The sequence below is a fragment of the Coturnix japonica genome, chromosome 8 (genome assembly GCF_054131305.1).
Source record: "Coturnix japonica strain WE chromosome 8, WE-NBRP24, whole genome shotgun sequence".
In the NCBI taxonomy this organism is placed as follows: domain Eukaryota; kingdom Metazoa; phylum Chordata; class Aves; order Galliformes; family Phasianidae; genus Coturnix; species Coturnix japonica.
Window position 1 is genome coordinate 16,810,863 of NC_140670.1, and position 22,364 is coordinate 16,833,226.

The 22,364-nt window shown below is 43.4% G+C and overlaps 1 protein-coding gene across 2 annotated transcripts in view; it reads right to left on the bottom strand.

Moving 5' to 3' along the window:
- Window positions 1-8,835: 8,835 nt before the first annotated feature.
- ALOX5 (arachidonate 5-lipoxygenase) overlaps window positions 8,836-22,364 on the bottom strand; it is a 30,677-nt gene continuing 17,148 nt past the window's right edge. For both annotated transcript variants that reach the window (XM_085554506.1, XM_015866859.3), the window contains exons 4-14: window positions 21,194-21,316; window positions 19,441-19,547; window positions 17,348-17,520; window positions 16,436-16,582; window positions 16,134-16,337; window positions 15,810-15,896; window positions 14,384-14,562; window positions 13,054-13,175; window positions 11,649-11,749; window positions 10,607-10,777; window positions 8,836-10,297 (exon numbers count right to left, since the gene is read on the bottom strand). In XM_085554506.1, coding sequence (XP_085410632.1) covers window positions 10,118-10,297; window positions 10,607-10,777; window positions 11,649-11,749; window positions 13,054-13,175; window positions 14,384-14,562; window positions 15,810-15,896; window positions 16,134-16,337; window positions 16,436-16,582; window positions 17,348-17,520; window positions 19,441-19,547; window positions 21,194-21,316 — 1,594 coding nt within the window. In that variant the 3' untranslated portion in view covers window positions 8,836-10,117. The remainder of the gene's footprint in view (window positions 10,298-10,606; window positions 10,778-11,648; window positions 11,750-13,053; window positions 13,176-14,383; window positions 14,563-15,809; window positions 15,897-16,133; window positions 16,338-16,435; window positions 16,583-17,347; window positions 17,521-19,440; window positions 19,548-21,193; window positions 21,317-22,364) is intronic.

The following is a 22,364-nucleotide window of genomic DNA, read 5'->3' on the forward strand; positions in this document are numbered from 1 at the left end:
ACAGGTAGGCATGGAGTGTGTGTGTGTAGAGTGGAGGTTTGTGTTGGTTATTGGAAGTAGAATCCTTTGTGGAGGTGAGCTTTCTGACAAGTTGGTTAGCATGATTTTATTTGGAGTTAGTTGTTTGGTGGGTAGATTTCTTTCTTTGGGATTCACAGCTGAAAACACAACCTATACTGTTGGGTTGCTTTTGGCTGTTGGTGTGGGGCTATTTGCTGGGGTTTGCACATCTCTAAAGAGATTCTTTTTTTGGGTGGGAGGGTGGGTAGGTCAGTCTCGGATATTTGGTGTGGTGGCTGAGGGGGCCTCTCCCCCTGAGTTGGTGGGCTTCCAACTCAGTGAGTGGGGGAAGAGACCCTCCTGTTCTGGAGGGCCTCCTTTTTCCCCCCCAAGTGTGTGGGGGGGGGGGGGGGAGGGAGGGAAGGGTGTAAGGGAAGGGCCCTCCTAAGGAGTTCTCTTTCCTGGGTGGAAAATTACCCAGGAAATCACCACACCACCTATCTGGTGATGGCTGCTTTCTGGTGGTATTCCTGGGCTGGAAGGAAGAAGGAGGAAACTTAGCTTATTTCACAGCTCAGGTAAATCCCTCTTAGAAGCAACTCTGGTTGTGAAATGGGAAAATCAAACAAGTGAAGAAATGCTTATGACATCTTTTGAGAAGTCTCTAACAATGCCAGCTCAGCTTTGTGCTTATTTATATAAAAAATAGCATCTCTTTATGAGAATCACAGAATCACAGAATTACCCGGGTTGGAAGGGACCTCAAGGATCATGTAGTTCCAACCCCCTGCCTGGCAGGGCCACCAAACATACACCTTTACTAGATCAGGTTGCCCAGGGCCCCGTCCAACCTGGCCTTGAACACCTCCAAGGACGGGGCATCCACAACCTCACTGGGCAGCCTGTTCCAGGACCTAACCACTCTTCTAGTAAAGAACTTTCTCCTAACATCCAACCTAAATCTTCCCACTTTCAACTTAAAACCATTTCCCCTAGTCCTGCTATTATCAGCCCTTTCGAAGAGTTTACTCCCCTCCTAGGAGTAAGTTCCCTTCAGGTACTGAAAGGCTGCAATGAGGTCACCCCGCAACCTTCTCTTCTCCAGGCTGAACAAACCCAACTCCCTCAGCCTGTCCTCATAGGGGAGGTGCTCCAGCCCCCTGATCATCTTTGTGGCCCTCCTCTGGACCCTTTCCAAAATCTCCATATCTTTTTTGTACTGAGGGCTCCACACCTGGACACAGTACTCCAGATGAGGCCTCACAAGAGCAGAGTAGAGAGGGACGATCACCTCCCTATCCCTGCTGACCACTCCTCTCCTGATGGAACCCAGGATCCCATTTGCTTTCCGGGCTGCCAGAGCGCACTGCTGGCTCATGTTAAGTTTCTCATCTATCAGGACCCCTAGGTCTTTTTCTGCCGAGCTGCTCTCAAGGACAACTCCTCCCAGCCTGGATAAGGTATAATGTTTAAGTGTGTGTCACTTGTAAAATGCACTGAACTGAATTGGTGTTGGGTAACTTGAAATTTAGAAACTTGTAACTTTGCAATAGCGGAAAAACTAAGTCTCCTGTTCTGGAGATGTCTTTTAATTTCTTTACCTTCTTGCCAAAGTGAAACTATACAAGGGAACTTCTAGGTCTAACTCTATTCTCCTTTCATGCATGCCCCCAAAATCCTGGCAACAGTTTGTGGGGTGGGAAATGGGTGATAGGTCCTTCTATAAGAACTGCCAGCTTGTAACAGATTTTTGTAAAGACAGTTTCTATTGCAGGTAGAAAGGCATCCCAGCTCCTGTACATAACACAGAGCCTAAGACTATCTGCATTAAAATCAACAGCTAGTATGATGTATGATAAAGCTTTTGTGAACAAGTGGATACCTGTCTGTCTCCAACTTAAAACAACAAAAAGCAGTAAAGCCTTACTTACAAAATAAATAAATAAATAAATGTGTCTGCTATTTCTGTGTTTGGAACTACTCCCTGGCTGATGCCATGAGCTTTGTTATTTTGAGGGAAGAGAAAGGGGAGGAAAAACAACCCCTTTTGCAGTTGACCACTTAGCATTGCATGTTCTGTAAAATAAAACACAAAGAACTTAAGTCAGTAGTAAAGAAAATAATAAAGCTGTCTTCCACTGACTTCCATGTTCTTTATTCTAACAAACACTTAGAGCCTTGATTATGTGGGGCTTTTTGTTTTTGCTGAGCTTTTTGTTTATGATGTGTTGCTAGGGAGGGCTGTTTTCTGACACAGGGTTTAGTTTTTGGACTTGCTTTCCTGACAAACTGATATATCAGATGGATGATACATGCTTTGACCTGGATTGGAGGAGAAGACATCTTGCTTTTGTAAACCAGGCTTTCTCTTAAGCAGCAGGATGTCACTGAAGCACACACAAACACTATTAACAAACAACAGAAGATAGAGTAGTTACTGACTCAGAATGACTTGGCTGAAGTTCTTAATGCATTGCTCTAACAGGAGAAAGTAAAGAGTGGTCTTGAATCAATACTAAACTTATAGCTGAAGAGTGAAGATTTTTAACTGCTGCAGTCCCAGTGATTTTGCTGATCAAAATCTGAGTGTGTTTTCTGCCAGTAATAGCCAGAATGGCTGAGTAAGAAGTACTGTTTGCAGCTATAAAGCCTAAAAACAGCCAAAGAAACTCCCTTCCACTGATTTTACGTGTATTTTCTTTGGGCTGCACACTTGGAAGAGAGCTCCCAACAAGTGTAACAGTTTTTCTTTACAATGTATCTATCTTGCCTTATAAACAACAATATGAACTCCCTGAAACTATCCCTTTAGCTGGAGGCCTGGACTACACCAAGTGTGTTCCTCTGTGAAGTAAGTGAAAAAAAACCTTTCCTGTTTTTATGAGAAAAGCAACATCCTTCTATCCTTAATTCACATGAGTTTGGTAGCAGTGTTTGACCACGAGCACCTCCAAAAAGCTGACCATTTGTTCCTATCACTGCTGATATTGAATGCTGATCTCTAGTCACACAGCACACGAGGAAACTCTAAAACCTTCTCCAGTTTTTATACTCCCTTGCAGTACTTACTTATGTATGTCCACATTCATTTCCCTTCCACATCAACATGGGTTACTGTGCAGACAAGATAAATCCCTTCCCACAATCCTACCCGCTTTGTGACAAACCATGGGGATTTCTTTTTAAATAAAGAATAAATAAATAATGGTAAGAATAAAGCTTGCTGGGTCCTTTAAACTTGACTTAGCTGTTCTCAGTGGTTCATAGATTCTAAGTACAGCATAAGCTCTTCAGACTACCTACACATGCTACCTTTGGTAAAGTCATGCAGAATTGCTTATCATTCTTAACACATTTCCTGAGAGATAAGACCCCACAAACTTCACAAGCCTAGCAAAAGTGTGTGGGAATGGGTCCAACAAACTCCAAGGAAGAAAAGTGAGCTCACCTGTTGGTACTGCTGGGGAAGGCAGCTGTGGAGATCATTGGGCTGACACCTTTTCAATTTGTTTTTAAAAATAGTCAGTTACAGTAGGATGATCAAAGAGAAAAGCACATTCCTAAAGTCATCCTTTGACTCACTTTACCCTCTTCTCCATGATTTCCCCTGAGATAGGACACCAATTCCAAGACTCTACTTAGAAAAACCACACAAAGAATTTGCTTGGTTTGAGACAGCTCTTAAAATTGGTTTGTCACTCTTAAATTTACTTGCTACTACTCTCACAAAATAACTGGTTTCTAACCAATCTGGTTTCCAGATGTAAAATCACAATGGCAGTTTGTTTTCCCCTCCAATTCAGAGTATTTCACTTACTTACTTTTCTAAACAAAACAATTATCTAGGAAATAATACCCTTTTTGGTGGCCCAAAATGATAATACCACAGTATGTATGTTCTCTGTTCAGAGAAGCCTTCATTCTATTTACCCCACAGAAGATTCATGCTGTTAAGGCCCACCTGCATAAATAGTCACAAACTGCAGTAGTTTAGAGAAAGGTGAATTTGCCTTTAAGATTTTTCAGGGATCACAAGACTAAACTTGTTCTCCCTTTCCATGGGATTTGCTTAGAGTTGGACTGGCCTCCTCCCATGACAATGAGAATAACACTGTGCTCAGATCACATGTTTAACAACTACATCGTGCTGTCACACTCTATCAGAACTCTTTACTCTGAGCAGCTATCGCTGCATTCCTCAGGCAGCATTTATTGCCTTACAGGAGCAAAGTATGCAGTGTCCCTGTAAAGTGCAAAGCATGCTGGAAGCAGCTATCATCTATCTATCTATCTATCTATCTATCTGTCTGTCTATCTATCTATCTATCTATCTATCTATTTCCACAGAGGGGTCAGTAACACCATGCCTCTCTGTCAACACTTGACACAGATTGAAACAGGTTCACTGTAAGTTACCTACATCTGAGCAATTGTTTCTGAACAGCATATAGAATCCCAAAGACAATAAACAACAAAGGTGAATCCTCCAGTAAAAATGAGTTCCAGCATTAAAATCCCCATCATTATTAAGTGCTCAGAAAACAAAAAGACCTGTCACTCTCCTTGGTTCTTTCCCCCCCTTCACCACAAGGGAATAGCACCAGCCAAGCAGCATTATTTTTCATAGATTCTGTTTCTGCAACTTTCGATATGCTTCACAGCTTTCAGTTAACTCAGGCAGAGAAGGCTAATTATGAAATCAGTACATAAAACAGAGTTCAGCACTCCATGTACAGAAGAAAAACAAATAGATGTATATTCTCAAGTGCTGAGTTTGAAAGGAGAATGAAAGGAGCTCTTTAAGGACACCTTTCTGACAGAGTGAGTTCTCCAGCCCCCAGCAGTTCAGATGAAACTCAACTCAGCAGAAGATTAAAAACCAAAACCAAAAAGCAAAAAAACAGGATGGGATTTCTCCAGGTACACCACTCAGAAGAGAAAGGGCGAGCAAAGCGTACTCACTCTCATTAGCAAGAAAAGGCAACAACAGATGTAGGGAAGGCTGAGGTGCTCAGTGAGTTCTTCAACTCAGACTTCGCTGGCGGTCAGGCTCTGCAACTCTCTCATGTCCCTAAACCTCCAGGTGGGGGCTGGTAGATCAAAATCCCTCCCAGCATAAGACAAGAGCAAGTCTGAGACCACACAATGAGACTGAATGCATAGAAATCTATGGGTCTAATATTGTGCATCCCAGGGTCAGAGCCTCGCTAGATATGAACAAAATCAGGAGAAGAACTCACTGAGATCAGCCCTGCAGAGAACAACTTGAGGGTTCTGGTGGACTAGAAGCTCAGTGTGAGCCAACAGTGTGTGCTTCAACACAGAAAACTGAGGGGATCCTGGGCTGCATCAAGAGAGGAAGGCAATTGTCCCTCTCTACCCTCACGAGGCTTCATGTGGAGCACTGCGCCTGGGGCCCTCAGCACAAGACAGAGCATAGAGATGACAGAGCGGGTCCAGAGGAAGGCCACAAAGATGAGCAAAGAGCTGCAACACCCCTTTTATCAAGAAAAGTTGAAGGAATTGGGTTTGCTTATCTCAGGGAAGAAAATGCCCCAAAGCAGCTTCTATCAGGTGAAGGAAGCTTATAAACAGGACGGGGACTGACTTTTTATGTGGTCTATGTAATACTGTAACGTGAGGGAAAGTACAGCAATAACAGCAGGGTGGCAAAGCCCTCGGCTACAGCAAATGAGAACAAGCCCAAACACAGCAGCAGCAGCAGATACAAAAACAAAGAAAAGCTGCTGCTTACCTTCAGAAGGGCTACAGAAGGCAAGAATCACTGGCAAACCACCTTCACTTCCACTGCCAAACCTTAGATGAGCTCTGGGAAGGGGTGGATCCTGGCTCCACACAGCAGCATTGCCTGCACCTGAGCTCCCCTGGGTTGGCCCCACCTTTCCACCAGGTATAAAACCACCTGTTCAAGCCCTGCTTTGGCATTTCTGCTGCAACCTAGCAGTGATAGAACAAGCTAGAATGCTTTTAAGCTGAATGAGGGTAGGTTTAGGTTAGGCATTAGGAGGCAGGAATTTCTTAAGATACTGAGGCACTGTCACAGGGTGTCTGATGAAGCTGTGATGCACTCATCTCTGGAGGAATTCAAGGCCAGGCTGGATGAGGCTCTGGGCAGCCCGAGCAGGTGGGTGGCAGCCTAGACCATGACAGAGATGTTCAAGCTCAATGGTCTTTAAGGTCTGAGCTATTCTGTGATAGAAGTAGATCAACCAAGGCTCAGCAAATTTTTGTTGTTGTGTTTTTGGAGTTGTTCTTCTGCTTGTTTTTTGTTTTGCTTTGTTTTCCATCTCATAGATACAACATCATAAGCTGTTCCTTATTACAGAGCTGAGCACAGGTGTGGCTTTTGATTAAGTTTCCTTTTGATGATCTCCAGCTTAGGAAATAGTAACTGAAATAAGAGCTATTCAATTGTGGTGGCTGTCTAGAGAGTGCAATGTGAACTGACAAGTTCAAAGAAAGTCTTAATATAAAAGGCTTCTGGAAATTAAATCTACTGTTTAATAAAGGAAAAGGGAAGGATGTAGCAGGGAACCAGTCAGAGAAGGATCCTCAGCTGCACAGAGCTACTGCAAGAAGCTGTCTGCAACAACCACATGTATGCGGGCTGGGGACATGGCACGTATCTTTAACAGCAAGAAGTGGTCATGAGTGAGACAAATGAGTGAAGCAACAGAGTGAACTCTACTTCAGAAAAGGAGGAGTTTTCTGCAGAGGCAGTTCAAGAGCCTCTACTGAATTTGAAATGTAAATACCTGTGTTATATGAAGGTAGGTCAAAGTGATAGTAACCTCATCTTCTGGACAAAAAAAACCCACCGTGACTCAGTTAATGTTCAAACTTACCAGCTCTGTCTGATTGTGCAATATTTATTCCTCTTAATCAAACAGATGAAATGAAGTAAGCACTCTGAGCTACTCTCTTAGCACATGCAATTATTTCTTAAGATACCACTTAACTACTCCTGCAGAAGGGAAGATCGGATGCTGATTAAAACTTGCTCTTTAGAAACAAGTCTTCTGGGAGTTCTTCTCTGTTCTGCTCTGTATGCAATAGAGCAAACAATTTGGAGTGGCCAAACAGGAACATAAGATCTGCCCTCCAGAACTGCATGGGTGTGAGCAGGGAACTGAATCGCCTTGGGACAGAGCAATGGCAACCCAGCTGAGCAGGTGGGTGGGAGGGTCTTCTCTCGTGCAACCCAGAAGAGAGCTTGAGAATTAACCTGAATCTCAGGTTACACATGAGAGGTCAGTGATGAGAGCAGGGATGGCTGCAGGGGGTTAAGTCCTCCCTCCTGCCAGTGAACCCAAACAGTCAAATATTCAGGGAAATGCTTTTCCCCCCTATTAATGCCTCTTCTCGTGCGTAAGTCCTCCTTTTTTTTCTTTTTCTTTTTTTTTTTTTTCTTCTAGGGTTTCTCCTTTATTTGTAAAGCCAAAGGGGCTGGGAAGTATTTTTCTATTCTCACTACCACTAATGGTGTTTTATAGTTAGTGTCCTCTTCTATGACCATACACTGTAAGGAAAGACAGAGACAGCAGACCCTCCTAAGTCAATGTCAGGGTATTCCGCAGGGAAAGTCTCCCAGCTGATAGAAAGTCACAGCAACTGGGAAAGACAGCAAGGGTTCTGGAGCTGAGAAGGCAGGTTACATACTGGCCATCGGCCATCCAGCTGAGACATGCACCACTGACTTTTAAATCTTGTCAAATATTACCTTTAAATGTACATCATCTCACATCTATCACACAAGTGAATGCATTACCCACTTCAGAGAGAGCTGATCCTTTCATGTTTGCCCAGCAGTGATCTTGGGAGTGGATGCTGCAGGACTTTAGAAGTGTGACTTTAGGGACACATCTGTTCAAGCCGTGGCTAAGGTTGCAGTAAAACAACTTGCAGGCCGCACACAGGAAGGACACTTTCTGGTCTGGCTGTAAAGGGAGCAGGGAGTAGGATGGGAGAAAATAAGTAAGCACTTTGGTATTTGCTTCCTTACTAGCGACAGTGTTACTTTTAACCTCCTCACCTCGATCCACAGCCTCTGCTGCAGTTAAATCAGGCTGCTGGTATCAGCCTTGAAAGCTGCACAGTAAATTCCCCAAGCTTCCCCTTGGACCCAGGTCTGCAGGGTGGGATGCAAGGGAACAGATACAAGAGCAGCCATCAGATTCTCTTTCCATACTTTTTCCAGAAAAGTGCTTTACTGTGCAGATCATTATCATGGGAAGGCTGACTTTCAACATGTATGGGGGGGGGAAGAATGTGAGCTAGGGGGGTGAACTGCATATATTGCATCAGTTTGTTGTGAAATTCAGTTGTGCTTTTTTTTTTTTTTTTTTTTTTTGCTTTTGTGGTTCGCATGTTATGGTCTCCGGTCCTCTGTCACTCTTCCAGCACTGCTCACAATTGCATGTCTTGGTGCCTGCATCCATTCTCATGTGTTGCGGTGAGAGGGAAACACACAAGTCATAAGCGTACTTCCTCAAGAGAAGGAAGTGGTCTCACTGTCCACATTTTTGCTGAAGCTCTTTCACTGGTAGAAGAAAAAGGAAATCAGACTATTGCCAAGGGTCTAAAATAGTTGTCCTTTCCAATTCTGTATTTCATATGTAACATGAAAGACACTTTCACACCAATCTTATTGGAAGCTCACACAAGACAGAAATAACTCTATTTTCTTAATGTACAGGAGCCTCATTTCTCTACCCAGCACCTTATCTTCCTACATTCCTTATGCAAACCTTATATTCCTATCAAGTTCTTCAAAACATACAGCATTAGAAAGTGAGTTAAGAAATAAAAGCTAGATTTTCTTGTTCAGTTCTGTTTTATTAGCATAAGCAGCTTTCTCATCTATTTAAAAAACATACAACAAAATAAACACTGCAGGCTTAAACCACTAGTATAAAGAACAAAATCTTGGAAAAATAATCCACAAGTGTAATTCATTAAACTTCTACTCTTAAATTTCCCAAATCTCATTTTTCCCCTTGGTTATCTCTGAGACTCTCTCAAACCAAAGCCCAGATACTTCAGCCTAGCCATCTCTGAATACAACAGACCCAACTCAGGTATCTCTAAGGCAGAACAGATTATGCCTGATTAGACAAATCCAGAGATTAGGAGCTATCATTTGACCTTTCTCCATAACCTTTATAGAAAGTGGCCTTTCTTCCCTCCAAGAACAAATGAAGCTGCCCACGAAACCCAGCCTTCTCTGCAATGAAACAGAGAATAATCATTGCTAAGCCTGTACTTACTTGTCACTATGCTAAGCAAAACCTTTGCCCATGCATATCAGTGACAGAAAACTCTTCTGGCAGATGCTGAAACAAATCTATTAAGTTTCATGTAGAAAATACATAGGTATATAGATAAAAAAAAAAATCCTCTTCTATAAATCAGATTTTTCTCCTTTTAAATGAAAAAAGTGACTTCACTGTAAGAAGGTGGTAAAAACAACTCTTGTCTATGTCCTGCTTTTACCTTCATCCTGACTGGGCCATTCAAAGTTGTAGTGAAAATATTTAACGTATGTTTTTTAATCAGATTATAAATAACACAAAAACTTTAAAGACCACAAATTCATCTCGAGAGCATCATCTATTAAAAATAGGAAGGACTTACTTAAAAGATGAGACTTGTTTATTGCTCCTGACACTATTTTTGTGGAATCAAATGAGTGAAATGAAGAGTAGGAAGACAACCCTCTTCATCCAGTACCTTTTCACTGCTATGACCAATTCTCACACACGCATGACGTGGCAGTACTCGGCTTGAAAGCAGTGTAATTTCTGTGATTTCTTTGCCTTGACTGGGAAATGGAAAGCTTACACTATTGCTGGTATTGATTCTAAGATTAATATGAAAATCTTGGTGATAAAAGCTTGTTAAAAGGAGCTGCTGCCTAAACTGTGTGCAAGATTTGTCACAATTAAATTTGCTTTTAAAGCCAAAATAGAGTACGGGTCAGCTCTGATGGAGGAAGCATGTTTGTTATATTACACATTTCTAGAAGGTCTCTAATGAGGACCATATGTAACAGGAAAACATTCACTGGTTGTATACTCCTCTAGGCTCTCCTTATTGCTCAAACAGCGACACTGTTGGGAATGCGATCTGGGGACAGGTAGTAGTAAGGGAGCTTCTTGTTCTTGTTGCGCTCTGTGATGGCACTGACGATCTCATCCAGGTTCTTGCGGAATTTTGCCATGGCCTCTTTCACCGGCTTCTCCACGAAATGTTCGTCTGGATACATGCCCAGAAACAGCTGGTTGAAAAAAACCACCAAGAAATCATGCTTTCAGACTGTTCTGTCTCAACGCTACTTCATCCAGCAGAACAACACCCTACGCTTTAGGAGTGCTACTATTATACCCAGTCAGTATTTAAGCTAGCCTAAACTGGCGCTGCCAGTGAAAGATGTGTCCTGCCCATCCTCCATCCCTGGCTGGTGCTTCTCATCCCTGGATACTCAAGCCAAACACAGCACTACAACCACGTAAGTCAATGCAGTCTTTCTAAAGCTCTCAAGGTCTCTCTACGTCCCCCACCTCCTGGAGAAAGGAGGTTCACTTACTTCATTGTCCTGGAACTGGCTCAAGGCCCAGACAGCTCCCAGATGCCAACAAGAACGCCCTCTGTCTGGCAGACTCTCCACAATCTGCTCGATGGTGACTGTCCCCTTTTCTGTCGGAGGAGGGCAGCGCATTGTCGGAGGGGCATTGGGAATCCAGGAACACCAGTCATACTGCATAAGGCAAGAAAGCACAGTGAAAAGCTACAGTGACAGGTATTCAGGAATGCTTCAAAGGAAATGATGGAACTTGGCACTGGGGAGTCTGTTTCTGTAATAGGAGACTGTATGAGAAGATACTAATGAAACCAAAGGACAGAGAGAGAGATGCTCCTGTGAAGCACCGTAGGAGGTGAGAAAGTCCCTACTATTTTTCCCAGAAGGATCTCACAAGGGAGAGAGTGAAGTCACCTCCATAGGAGCAGCTGATGACAGACACAGATTAATTGGTCAGGCTAAGAATTTAGCTATTTTAATATACAATGATCTCTTCCTAGTTTGAGGTCATCTCTGATAGAACCACTAAAAAAGAACATGTCTACAGTACTGTGGTAAAACAAGCTTACAATTTTTATTGTGTTTGGAGGATAAGATTGCTGTTCGCCAGTCATAATGTGTCATTCTTAAATCACCAGATTTGGTGATAATCATTGTTATTGGGGCTGTGATTCCCTGTGCCAGGTCTGTGAGCTTGCACATGCACTCCTTGCTGGGATGCTGTCAGAGACCTCCATGGCTCTGATACCCCAACAGGCACCCACCCAGCACAAGTCATGACTGCCTGATAATAAAATGAATGAACTCAAAATATACAAGCTATAACTCCCAAACCTGAGTTTCAGTACCTAGCTAGTACTCAAAATTATTCCAAATGTTTCCAAAATAAGTGTTTCCACAGTTCTCACAGGAATTTGCAGATGACCCTGTTTGGTCAGAAAGAGGAAGGTAATGTCTGCTTATCTACCAAACAGCAGTTCTCAGGCTGTGCCCTGGTAGGTGCATCTCTCAGCCTAGAAGGATGACCAGTCATCCCAGAAATTCCTACCTGGCCAAAATTCACAGCTGCGTGCTGGGCTGATGTGGTGAATATGATCACTGTGAGATATTCTGCTAGTTTCTCCCGTGTCTTAATCACCTTAGGAAACCCTGAATGAAAAAGAAGAAAAGCATGAGTAACCCAGCCATGAAATAACCCAGTTACTCCGTCAGTAGCCATCAGTCAAAAGTGTGAATTGCAGGACCATGCAACAGTCACTGAAGAACAGGGCTTCCTCCTTCTGACTTTGTTACTGGTTCTGCCATGTGCTCTAACAGCAGTTAATCACGCTCTCTGTTTTGGCTGTACAGCCATAAAAGCAGAGTGATCCTGCCTTACCTCATACAGATTTGTAAGGCATCGTCACTGTCTGCAAAAGCGAGTGGCATTCCTTAGGAGAAAGGCAAAGCATAATTATACCTTTAAAATATATGGCACCTCTGTCCTCACACCTACCCTAAAGCGAGGAACCCAGAGAGTCCCTTTTTCTTCCTTCTGCAATGCAAGCAGGGAAAGTTCATGACAAAGAGCAAGTGGCTGTCTGCTTGTATTTATAAATGTCTGAGGCTCAGCAATCAAGTGCACTGTGGGAACAAGTGTGGGGAGAGCTTATTTGCTGAAACAGTAAGTGAGGAAATGAGAACTTCTGAAACAAAAACAACAGAATGAGGAACAGAAATAGGTGAATCAAGCAGTCTTTGAGGGGGAGTAATCAAACAGAGCTATTTAAAGAAAGAACAGAATAGTCAGGGAAAGGGAAATATTTTGTCAGCAAAGCACATCCGAGCCTTCATCTTTCCTGTCCCAACATTACAGACCCACCCTCCACTCTGTGCCCCTGTCCCAGGCCAGCATGATGACATGTCCCAGGATAACTAGACAGCTGACAGCACCTCGGGTTGAGCTGCCTCAGTGCCAGCTGCTGTTATTTCTGCACCATGAACCTGCTGCAGATGCAAACTCAACCTGGCAGGGGCAAGAAGACACGGTAACTCTGGCCAGGCACCAAGACTAAAGAGGAGAGGATGCACACCCATTCCTGCATACTCCTGTCCTCAGCACACTGTGCTTATCTTTGTAAAGGAGCTCAACATGCTCTTGGTCAGAACAGTGCTCCTGCAGCAGGAGTGGAGACAGCAGGGGAAGGCCAGCTGTCCCCCACTTATGCCCTTCCTATTCTTTACAGACCCAGGTCATCCTACTCGCTCTGCCCCAGCCCTTGGTGTGGCAGCAGTGCAGAGGGGTGATGCTGCAAGCTGGGCAGGTTCTCAGCCTGCAGGGGCAGACCATAAAACTGAGTCTGTGGGCAAAGAAGGGAGGGGGCCACCAACAGTTCAAGATGCACAGTGCACACAGCCTTGCCATCACTAGAGACCTGGGGAGCTGCAGAGCCGGCCAGGCCATCGTACCTTACCTGAGGACTTCACGCCCCTCATCCCGTACATGTAAATGTCTTTGACAAAGGCCTGGAGTTCCACATCTTCACACACCACCTCATCACTCTCGTAGTAGATTTGAATCACATCCTCTGCAAAACTGCAGACAGAGGAACAAATACAAAAAGAAAGACAAAACAAAAAAGCAGAAAGAAATCCTACTGAAGACCATCTGCTGAGCTTGCAGAGAGTATTCACCTTGTGAGGAAGAGTAGGGGGGCAAGAGCAGGGCTCAACACCCTTCCACAAGCAGTGGGAGTGCAATTATTTCCAACTGAGGTGTCACTGCCCCACCATTAAAAATACACTGGACCACAGTCGTAGAAGCATAGAATATCTCAAGCTGGAAGGGACCTAAAAGGGCAGGCTGGGAACAGCAGTCATTTCATCCAAGAGCAGAAACTGACACCCCTTCAGAGAAAAGGAGGCTGTGGTGACACACGTGTGAGTGGGCTCAGATGTGAGGACACCCAGCACTCAGAAGGCCCCTGCTCTCACCATTTATAAACCAAGCACTTACGATGAATCTCTCAACCAAGTCTGAGGCCATGTAATATCCTCCTCCAGCTAGCACTGACAGTCAAATTAAATGGAGTTTACTCTCTGGTATTTGAAAAGATATCCTGCCTCAATTAGCACAAGAAAGCACAGGAAAGAGAAGGGCAAAGAACAAGCACGCGCAGGCAGGGAAACTCTATCAAGCAAACACAGAAAAGTTATAATTTCCTCTTCTCTCCAACAGGCACTAACCATTGTAGGAAATATGCAAAGATATTCTCTGTTCCAAAATCATAGGAGACAAAGATATAAACAACATTCAAAGCATTAGTCTTGCACTATAAGCACCTTATTTTCTGAAAAGGATCCATGTTTCACTCTCCCAAGTCTTCTCCAGACTCAAATTTACTGCCCTTCTTGGCACAATCTGGACCTTGCAATTTTAAGGCACTTTAAGAAAGGTTTAGTTCAAATCAGTCAATATTTTCATTTACTGGACTTCAAAACACAGCTCTCTTATGTGAGCCACATTTAATGGTTTAGCTTCATTGCTGACAAGAGCAGGAAGAAGAATCATAAGCAAGTTCCATGAGTGGCAGACACATTAGAGGAAACACACGAACTGCATACACTAGAGGGGAGCACCAGGCACCAACCAGTATGACTAATCCCCCTCCTCTCACAAAAAGATGCCATGAGATCAAACAGCCCAAGCTGTATTCACAAGGCTGATGTAGAACAGAGACAAAATGGAGTAGTGTCTCTGTGACAAAGACTTTATTTGCCCTTTCCAGAACCATGGCCTCTTACCTCTTTATTGCCTCCCAAACTCTAATGCCATCATCTCGGTAATAGTAGTAGGGGATATCCTCTTTGCTGTCCATCCCCTTAGCTTTGATATCTTCAGGAAAGCAGAGAGAGCTGTAAGTCAGATCCTTCATTGCTTTCTGAACCATTTGTACGTGTCCTCCTCCACCTGTAGCATTTGCCTACAGGAACAACAGCAAGGTATGAACAGTGGGAGATAAATTAGGCTCACTCAGTGCCAAGACTGGCTGTCCAAATTCCCAGGAGATGTGTTTTTACCAGGAAAAGAAAGCATATCTCCACACAAACGGGTACCAAACTACAGAGGTCTATTGCAGTTCTGCATTTTGACCTCAGAGTTTTCACACTTTTTTCCACAAACCACAGATAACAGATCCATTTTCCCCACAGGCACACCTTATGTATCTCCTTATAATAATATAATAGAATACAGTAATAAAGTATAGAAGTACTGAACCCAGAGCATTTTCTGACAGCTCCATGCTCCAGAATGAGTGTGTGTGTGAAGGAGGGCAGCCAGCAGTGTGTCAGACCAGAGCTTTTCTAAATCACCAAGTGCTGATAGGACTGATGACAGGTGGTTAGGAATGAAGGCCACTATTAGACTCCCTGGGATTTAAGCCAGGACAACAGTTTTGTTGGGTGTTTCACTTGGAAAACACAGCATGTTCACAATAAACACTGCAAAATCCTTTAGATAATCGCTGCTCAGAAGTTCCCAAATTTTACTTCATGGTGCTAGCACTGAAGCAGTATGCAGCTTGCTCTTACTCTCTTCTGTCTGGCTGTACATTTAGACTGAAACCAACAATTCTGGAACGGTGTGGTCCTCATCAGCAGATCTTAGCAACACACTTGTCCCACATGCATGGGGTACAGATGCCATCCTTCTGCTCAGTGGGACAGGAGTGTCTGCCAAGCCTCCACAGTCAGCAGAGGAGCACAGAAGACAAGGAAAGAATTTGCAATTAATTTCTCTTTTCTATGTAGGCAGAAAAACTTCGGAGCATGGAAGGCAGAGGTGTATGAGGAACATGTCCTGGTTGCAGCTAGTGCATTTCCACAGAGAGTGCTGCCTGCCAACATACTGTGGCTCCTAGATGCGGCATGCTGTTTCTGGGGTAGCAAGGAGATGAAGAGCCATTATTGCAATAAATACCACTACAGTCAGGTTTAGATATTTGGATATCATACAGTTCTGAACTGATGACTTAGAGGTGAAAGATATCATCTTTAGTGCAACAGGAAGTGAATTAACTGAAGTCACCATTTCTGTGTCTCAGATGGTGCTATCTATGTTTGTGCTTTAGCAGATAGTCAAGAAACAACGCAGTATGTGACTGTTAAAGAATTAAAACACACGGGGACCCACAAAAAATAACAAAGATTTGCAAAGGGGATTACTTACCTTGTCAAAAAGGCCACATTCGCAGATGAGCTGTTCTCGAGCTTTGGTATTGATGGCTATCGTGAACCGCATGTGTGGCACCAACAGCTGTGAAATATGACAAACAATGGTAGAGAGCAAATTCTTTGATTGAATTCAACAGCAACCGTGTGAACCGTGTGTAGAGTTCAAAGTCCTCAATGAGAGCAACTAGCTCTACACTGCCTTGCCAGGCAGCTGGTGAAACCATCCCAGACGAGCTACCACCAGGATGTGCTTTCGGTTTGTCAAGCCAAAAAGAAAACCTCCCTGACTCCCCCAGAACCTCTTCAGGGAAAGACCAACCTTGAAGAGAGGATGTACAGCAGGCAGCTGCCGGAACATGGCAATACTGAACACCTCTGAGACTAGGTGTGTCCGTAACAGGTGGGTCACTGTCTGGTGGATGTGGAAATCAGATGAGCGAACCCAGATTTTGGCCAGCAGCCAGTCATAGGTGGCATCTGAAGGAAGGAATATGGGATTTTCTGGCCCAGGCTTTTGACCAAGCTGAAAGAGATGAAAACGGTACAATCCTCAAATTCATATGTGTTTAAGATGGGACGATAAGCAGTGTGTCCCTTTAAACACTCTGACAGCAAGCTCACCTGGATTGCAATGGGTACTATTTTATTCTCCAGATTCTTGTACAGCAAACAGATGGGTGCAGCCAAATACTGTATTGTGCATGGGTCTGTCTTATTGGCATCCACACCATCCAGCAGTTCATAGTCCACAATGAAAATGTTTCCTTGCTGGAAAAAAAGTGAAAAGGGTTTGGTGTGTTTTAACAGAGAGAGGAAAAAATGAAAGAACACAGCAAACAATGTTCCTGGTGGGAAGGACAGAAAAAAGACAGGGCTGCAGCTGGAAGGTGGATGAGAGAGGAAGAAGACAGCACTGAAAGAGGTTAAGAAATAAAAGCAGAAAGACACGAGCAGCGAGGCTCAGAACTAAGGCTGAGGTGTCTTGGCCAGAGGCTGGTTCATGCCCTGCAGTTACAGGTGGCTGCTGGCCCACCCTTTCTCATGGAGGCCCAGGAGTGATGTTTGCCATCGGGACAGCAAGCACCTACCTCTACACAAGCTACCTGACTTGTGTCTGCTGGGTCTGACAGCAGGCCTCTCAGCAGGGAATGACTCTGTATTTGGCATTCATGCAGTGACACTGAGGTGCAAGAAAGTTTCATGCTATACTACACCCCATGCTCATTGTACAGACAAAAGAAATATACCATCTTCCTAGTCCTTCTTCGGAATTTAATTCAGCTCTGTGGGTGACAGAGGGTACCATCCTTCTGGGAAAGGGTAGAATGCACCTCTGACAGTCCCTGTCCTTTGAGACAAAAGAACTGCAAAGGACCCTTCACCGCCTGCTGGTATCCCTTTAACTTGACCTGGAGAAGGGCCTGGCCTGCAGCTGGAAAGAGGAGATGTGGCTGAAATGTAGCTAGAAGAGGGAACAGAGGTCAGAGAACACAAGAAAGAGCAGATGGAATCCAACTTCTCCCCATACCCTACCTTCACTTCTTCCTCCAGGGTCAGGTTCCTCTCCAGGCTGCATTCTACCATATCCATGGTCACTGGCAACTTCTTGGGAATCTCCGTGCATCGCCGGATCAGCACAGGATTGCAGCCATTCAAAAACTGGTATCCAAACATAAAATCTTCTTTCCAGTGCTGCATCACATATTCTAAAGGAAAACAAGTCTGCAGCATCAATATCACCATATTTCAGATTTCTCAGTTTCTCCCCCCCTCCTTTTGTTATACTGCACTGAAACATTCATCTTCTATGAAAAATATGCTCTCTATCTGCAGATCACCTCCTTATGTCTTCCACAATATTCTTCAGCCTTAGTCTTCAAACACGTGGGGTTTGTTATACAGACAGTTAAGCCCCAGATCAATGGCACAGGCAGGGGATGGGAAATACCCAAGGTGGGAATGGAAAGAACAGCAGTGACTGGAGCTGGGTAAGAAGTACCTGGAAACGATGTTGACTCTGGCCTTCTCACTAGCACTGCTCATTGGCTGTTCTTTTTTTTTCTGTTTATTTTTCAACTGTTAATACAAAGCAGATTAATAACTCCTCTGAATAAAACACCAGTTTTGGGGACTCCATCTCCTTATTACATCTTTAGTAGTACTGTGTGTTTTACACACTGCAGTTCTGCACTTCCTAATGTCATTATTGCAACTTCAGACTACAAGTTGAGAGTCAGGAAACACATGATTAAAGAAAAACAAAATCCCACTGATGTTGACAGCTGGCATGACTGAAAAACGTAAACTTGCTTCTGCCGAGTCTTACCAATACTCAGACTGAGAAGTGCACTCACATAGCCGAGATCCATTCTTATAGTTTAAAACTCACAGAACTGGAGCTTTCCTTGTGGGTATAGAAATACTATCAATGACATTAAATGTAGATTATATCTAATCCTTGTACTTTACCCCAAAATCATATAAAATGTAACAAATTGATGTAATTCATTTATAATAGCTCCAGCCTCCTTATGTGCTTTACTTTATATTTGAAACCATAGAAATGCCTCCTATTTCTGTTAACTGGTCCTTAGTCAGCCTGAAAAGGGGCAAAACTTCAGAGCAGGAAGGAAAAGAATGTTCCTTTGCAGAGCCAGAATGAGTACACTTACACATACTTGAGAAGCTACATGCTAACTGAATACCAACATCTGTGAATTTATTATATCCATTACTACAATAAAATATCAAATAATATAACTACAAGCCAGGGTAGCTGGTTGGGTTTGATTCACAAATCAAAGTCTTCCCAGCCCTGCTTTACAAAAAAGACTCCATCAGCCCAACTCCATCTGCAACTCTTTCACCTGGCCTTCAATTAACTGCTAAGACTTCACACCAAAAAGGATTGAGGAAAAGAATTTGGCCTTTGCCTTTTAACACTACATCAGTGGAATTTTTACCAGTACAAGGGACATTCCAGATAGCAAATATTCAAAAAGCAAAAAAGCGGAACTCAGGCTCTTAAAGAAATGTGTCTTTTCCTGGTAAGATGTGAACACAAAATAGTAAACATGTCACCATGTTGATTGTAGCATGCATGATAAGTTCCAGTTCATTTTTGGAAAGAGATGACATTTGGGATAGATGCTGTAAGCCCTCTTAAGTACTAACTTGCGCTCATTCTCAGCAAGAATTACAGTTCTTCCAGCTGTGGTCAGATGGACTATTTTGTCTGCCGCAGGACTAGGTGAAGAAGTTGCAGCTCCCAGCTCATTCTCAGCCCTTTGCAACATGCCCCAGACTTACTGGCCTGTTGGCTTGTAAGTTTTGTCAAAACAACTCATTGTGCCACTAAAAACATGCAAGCCACGGGCAGAGAGCTGGAACTGGAGGGTCTTTAAGGTCCCTTCCAACCCAAGCCATTCTGTGTTTCTATCATAACTAACTTCGCTTTGTGGTCTTATGGGTGGTTGTACGATCAGCAACCTAAGATTACTGTCTGTTTATGGTAAACAGTGTGCATCACAAGTGTGTGTCAGCCTTTTCCTTTCTAATCAGATAAATTCAAGACAGAATATCAGTCATTTGATGATGCAAATATGAGAAAATTCTGACAAACTCACCAGAGATCGTGTTACTGATTCTCACAAAGATCTTCTCGAAATCCGCAAAATCACTCCAGGAAGACTGGAACATGTGCATAAAACGGTTGATATAGAGATTCTCCATCCTGAAAAGAAAGCCTTGTACTGTCACACAAATGGTAGCTTTGTTGTTATTACATAGAAAACGTTTATTTTGATTACATGTCAGTGGATTTAGAATCAGGTTTTCTTTCCACTAGTATCTTCAAATGTGCAAAGAAGTGACATACACCGCTTGAAGATGGGGAAGGCAATTAACAGAGAAAAGAAAGGTCACAGTGTCACTGCAAATCCTTCCAGACGGAGGGTGGAGGAGAGAGGGGGGGTGCAAGAAGTCTGCAGTTGTAAATTATAAACTAAAACTGAGAGGCCTTAAAATGAACTGGATTAGAAGTAGTCAAAGAGGACAAGAAGCCCACAAAGTCAGCAAGTGGCACTCTGAAAGAGGATTCACACCAGCATAACCAGAAAATCAGACAAAAGAGTGACTGTTATACTGAGTCCAAACAAGGGACATACAGAACAGCTGCCTCTGCTGCTACAGATATCAGTCAGAATAAGGAGAGGTACCTGGAGGCACGTTAGGAAACATTTGTGCAATTATCTATCCTGGACTTGGAGACAACCTCTTTGGAGGTCTCATCACCTCTGACAGGGGCACAGAAGGATTGTACAAGGAGCTCAGAATGGCCTTTCCTGAGCATCAGGAGATGGAAGGAGTATTGTGCAGGACTTCCTGAACAGACAGTAAATGTCTGAATATCAGATGAACTTCTAAAGGAAGCACGGCCATGTAAGGTTTCAGCCATGTCACGTCACTAAATGCACTCAGATAAGAAAATATTCACTGTTATTAGGAACCGCAGCTTTCTTAGAATGTCTGTAAAACCTGCTAGTTCTCTTATCAACATATGCTTGACAATATAATCCCCATCTGATCACTGAAACACTGAGAGGTACATCTTTCCAAAGTATGGGGGGACCAGCATGTTATCAGATTCACAGATGTAGGAATTACAGATGATCTCAAAGCAGCATTTCCTCATCTCCTCCTGTTCCACTATTTGATACAGCATGACATGGCTCAGGCTTGTGAGACAGCTCAGAAGCAGACTCAGTGCCGAGGGTTTCAATTCACCCATTAACTTTGCACAGTTCCAGATTGCAGAGTGGGATTTTTCAGGCTCACCCAGTGGCCAGGACTCTGTTTTTTCAGTGACATGACAAGTTTAGGCAGGATAGTGACTTTGATGCCTGGAGCAGATTACTACCAGATGTGGTTAAATGATGAACATGACCTACGTCTGATGGGAATAGGTTTTCTTCGGCAGAGTCTCAAAGGTGCATTGTCACCACCAATAGCCAGATGTGAGAAGCATCTTCAGGGGGCAACTCTGAGTTACAGCCAGACTCCTAAGGCAGTAGGTTCCAATAACTCTCCTTCCCATGCTTTTCAGCAGAGTCTTTAATCATTCTGTCTACAGCCAAAACAGTGTCTAATGAGAATGCAGAGGATCAGCAAGTTCCAAGAGTGAAAAGCTTGAAACATCAATTAAAACAAATAAACAAAAAGATATTTTGTCCTTTAGTTTTTCCTGCTTTAGTTTGACCACAGGCACAGATGGGAGAAAAGAATCCAATTCTGAGATTCAGTGAAACCTGTAATGTGGTCACATCCTTACTCTGCACAAAAAAGTTTTTGCAAAATGCGTAAGGTACCACAAACACTTACGCTTTGGAGTAGTTCAGAATGAAGTCAATTCCTTTCTCATTGTCAAACTGGATGTCACGGGGCAGTTCACTGTGACAGTGGGCATCAATGCTCAGCGGAAAACCAGGGTGCCACTCCTTCCAGCTGAGAAAAGAGAAGTTGGATTAACTCTGTAGCTTCACCAGCACAGGAGCTGCATTGTTCTTTCACCTGTGCTGCTGCCATGACTCAGCTATAAACAAAACTTGCATCAGACTCACTTGGGACAAAAATACTGACTTATACTACAATAATATGTACCAGTAGCCTATAGAAACATGAAGTACAACAGACAGCATCTACTTGGCCAACTTCCATCACAAAACTTGAACTATCTTAATACCTGTGATATTTCCAAATGCCTGTCACAATTGGTTGGAACTGGCAGAAACTTCAAATTTACTGGGAAGTGAAAGGGGCACAAAGGCAGCTGTACAGTGCACATTGCTTGGTTACATCAACCTCATTTTTGAGGTTACAGTTTTGCAGAACTAAAACACAGCCATAACAGGGTGAAACAAACAACCTGGGATTTGGAGCACGCAGCAATGTGACATCATTTAGTTCATCATATTTGTGCAGTGGACACAGAAGAAAACAGGGGTTTTGTAAGTGACTTGCACCCTCTCAGAAGTCTCTGGTGTCCAAAAGCACACTCAGACAGTTACCTCCCTAAAGTAAAAATGCAATACCCAACTGGCTGTGCAGAAGTTGCTGGGCAGGAAAATCACGTGTCTCACATTCACAAACAATACTGTGAAATGACTAGCAGCTCAAAGTGTCAGACATGTGTCTCATTTCCCCCAAAAGGCAGCGCTACCAGAGGTGCATGTAGCCTGGGCTCAGCTCCTGAGCTCGCCTCCTGATGGCCATGGTACTTACCTTCTGCTCTGTACGATTTCCTACCACATTTTTACCTCAAAAGAAAAGAAGGCCATTTGTAACGGGGAATATTTCAGCAATATTTCCAAATTGCCTGCACATACAGACTGCATTGTGCACTATCAGTTAAACATCTGAATTGCAAATTGCTATTTTCCTGGAATTACCAATGGTTTTGCTTTCCTTTTTGCATGTGTAAACAAAATTTTGTGCCACCTATCTTTTTCATCTAGATTTTTCCCTGCTGTTTCCTATTATTTGTGATCAAGAT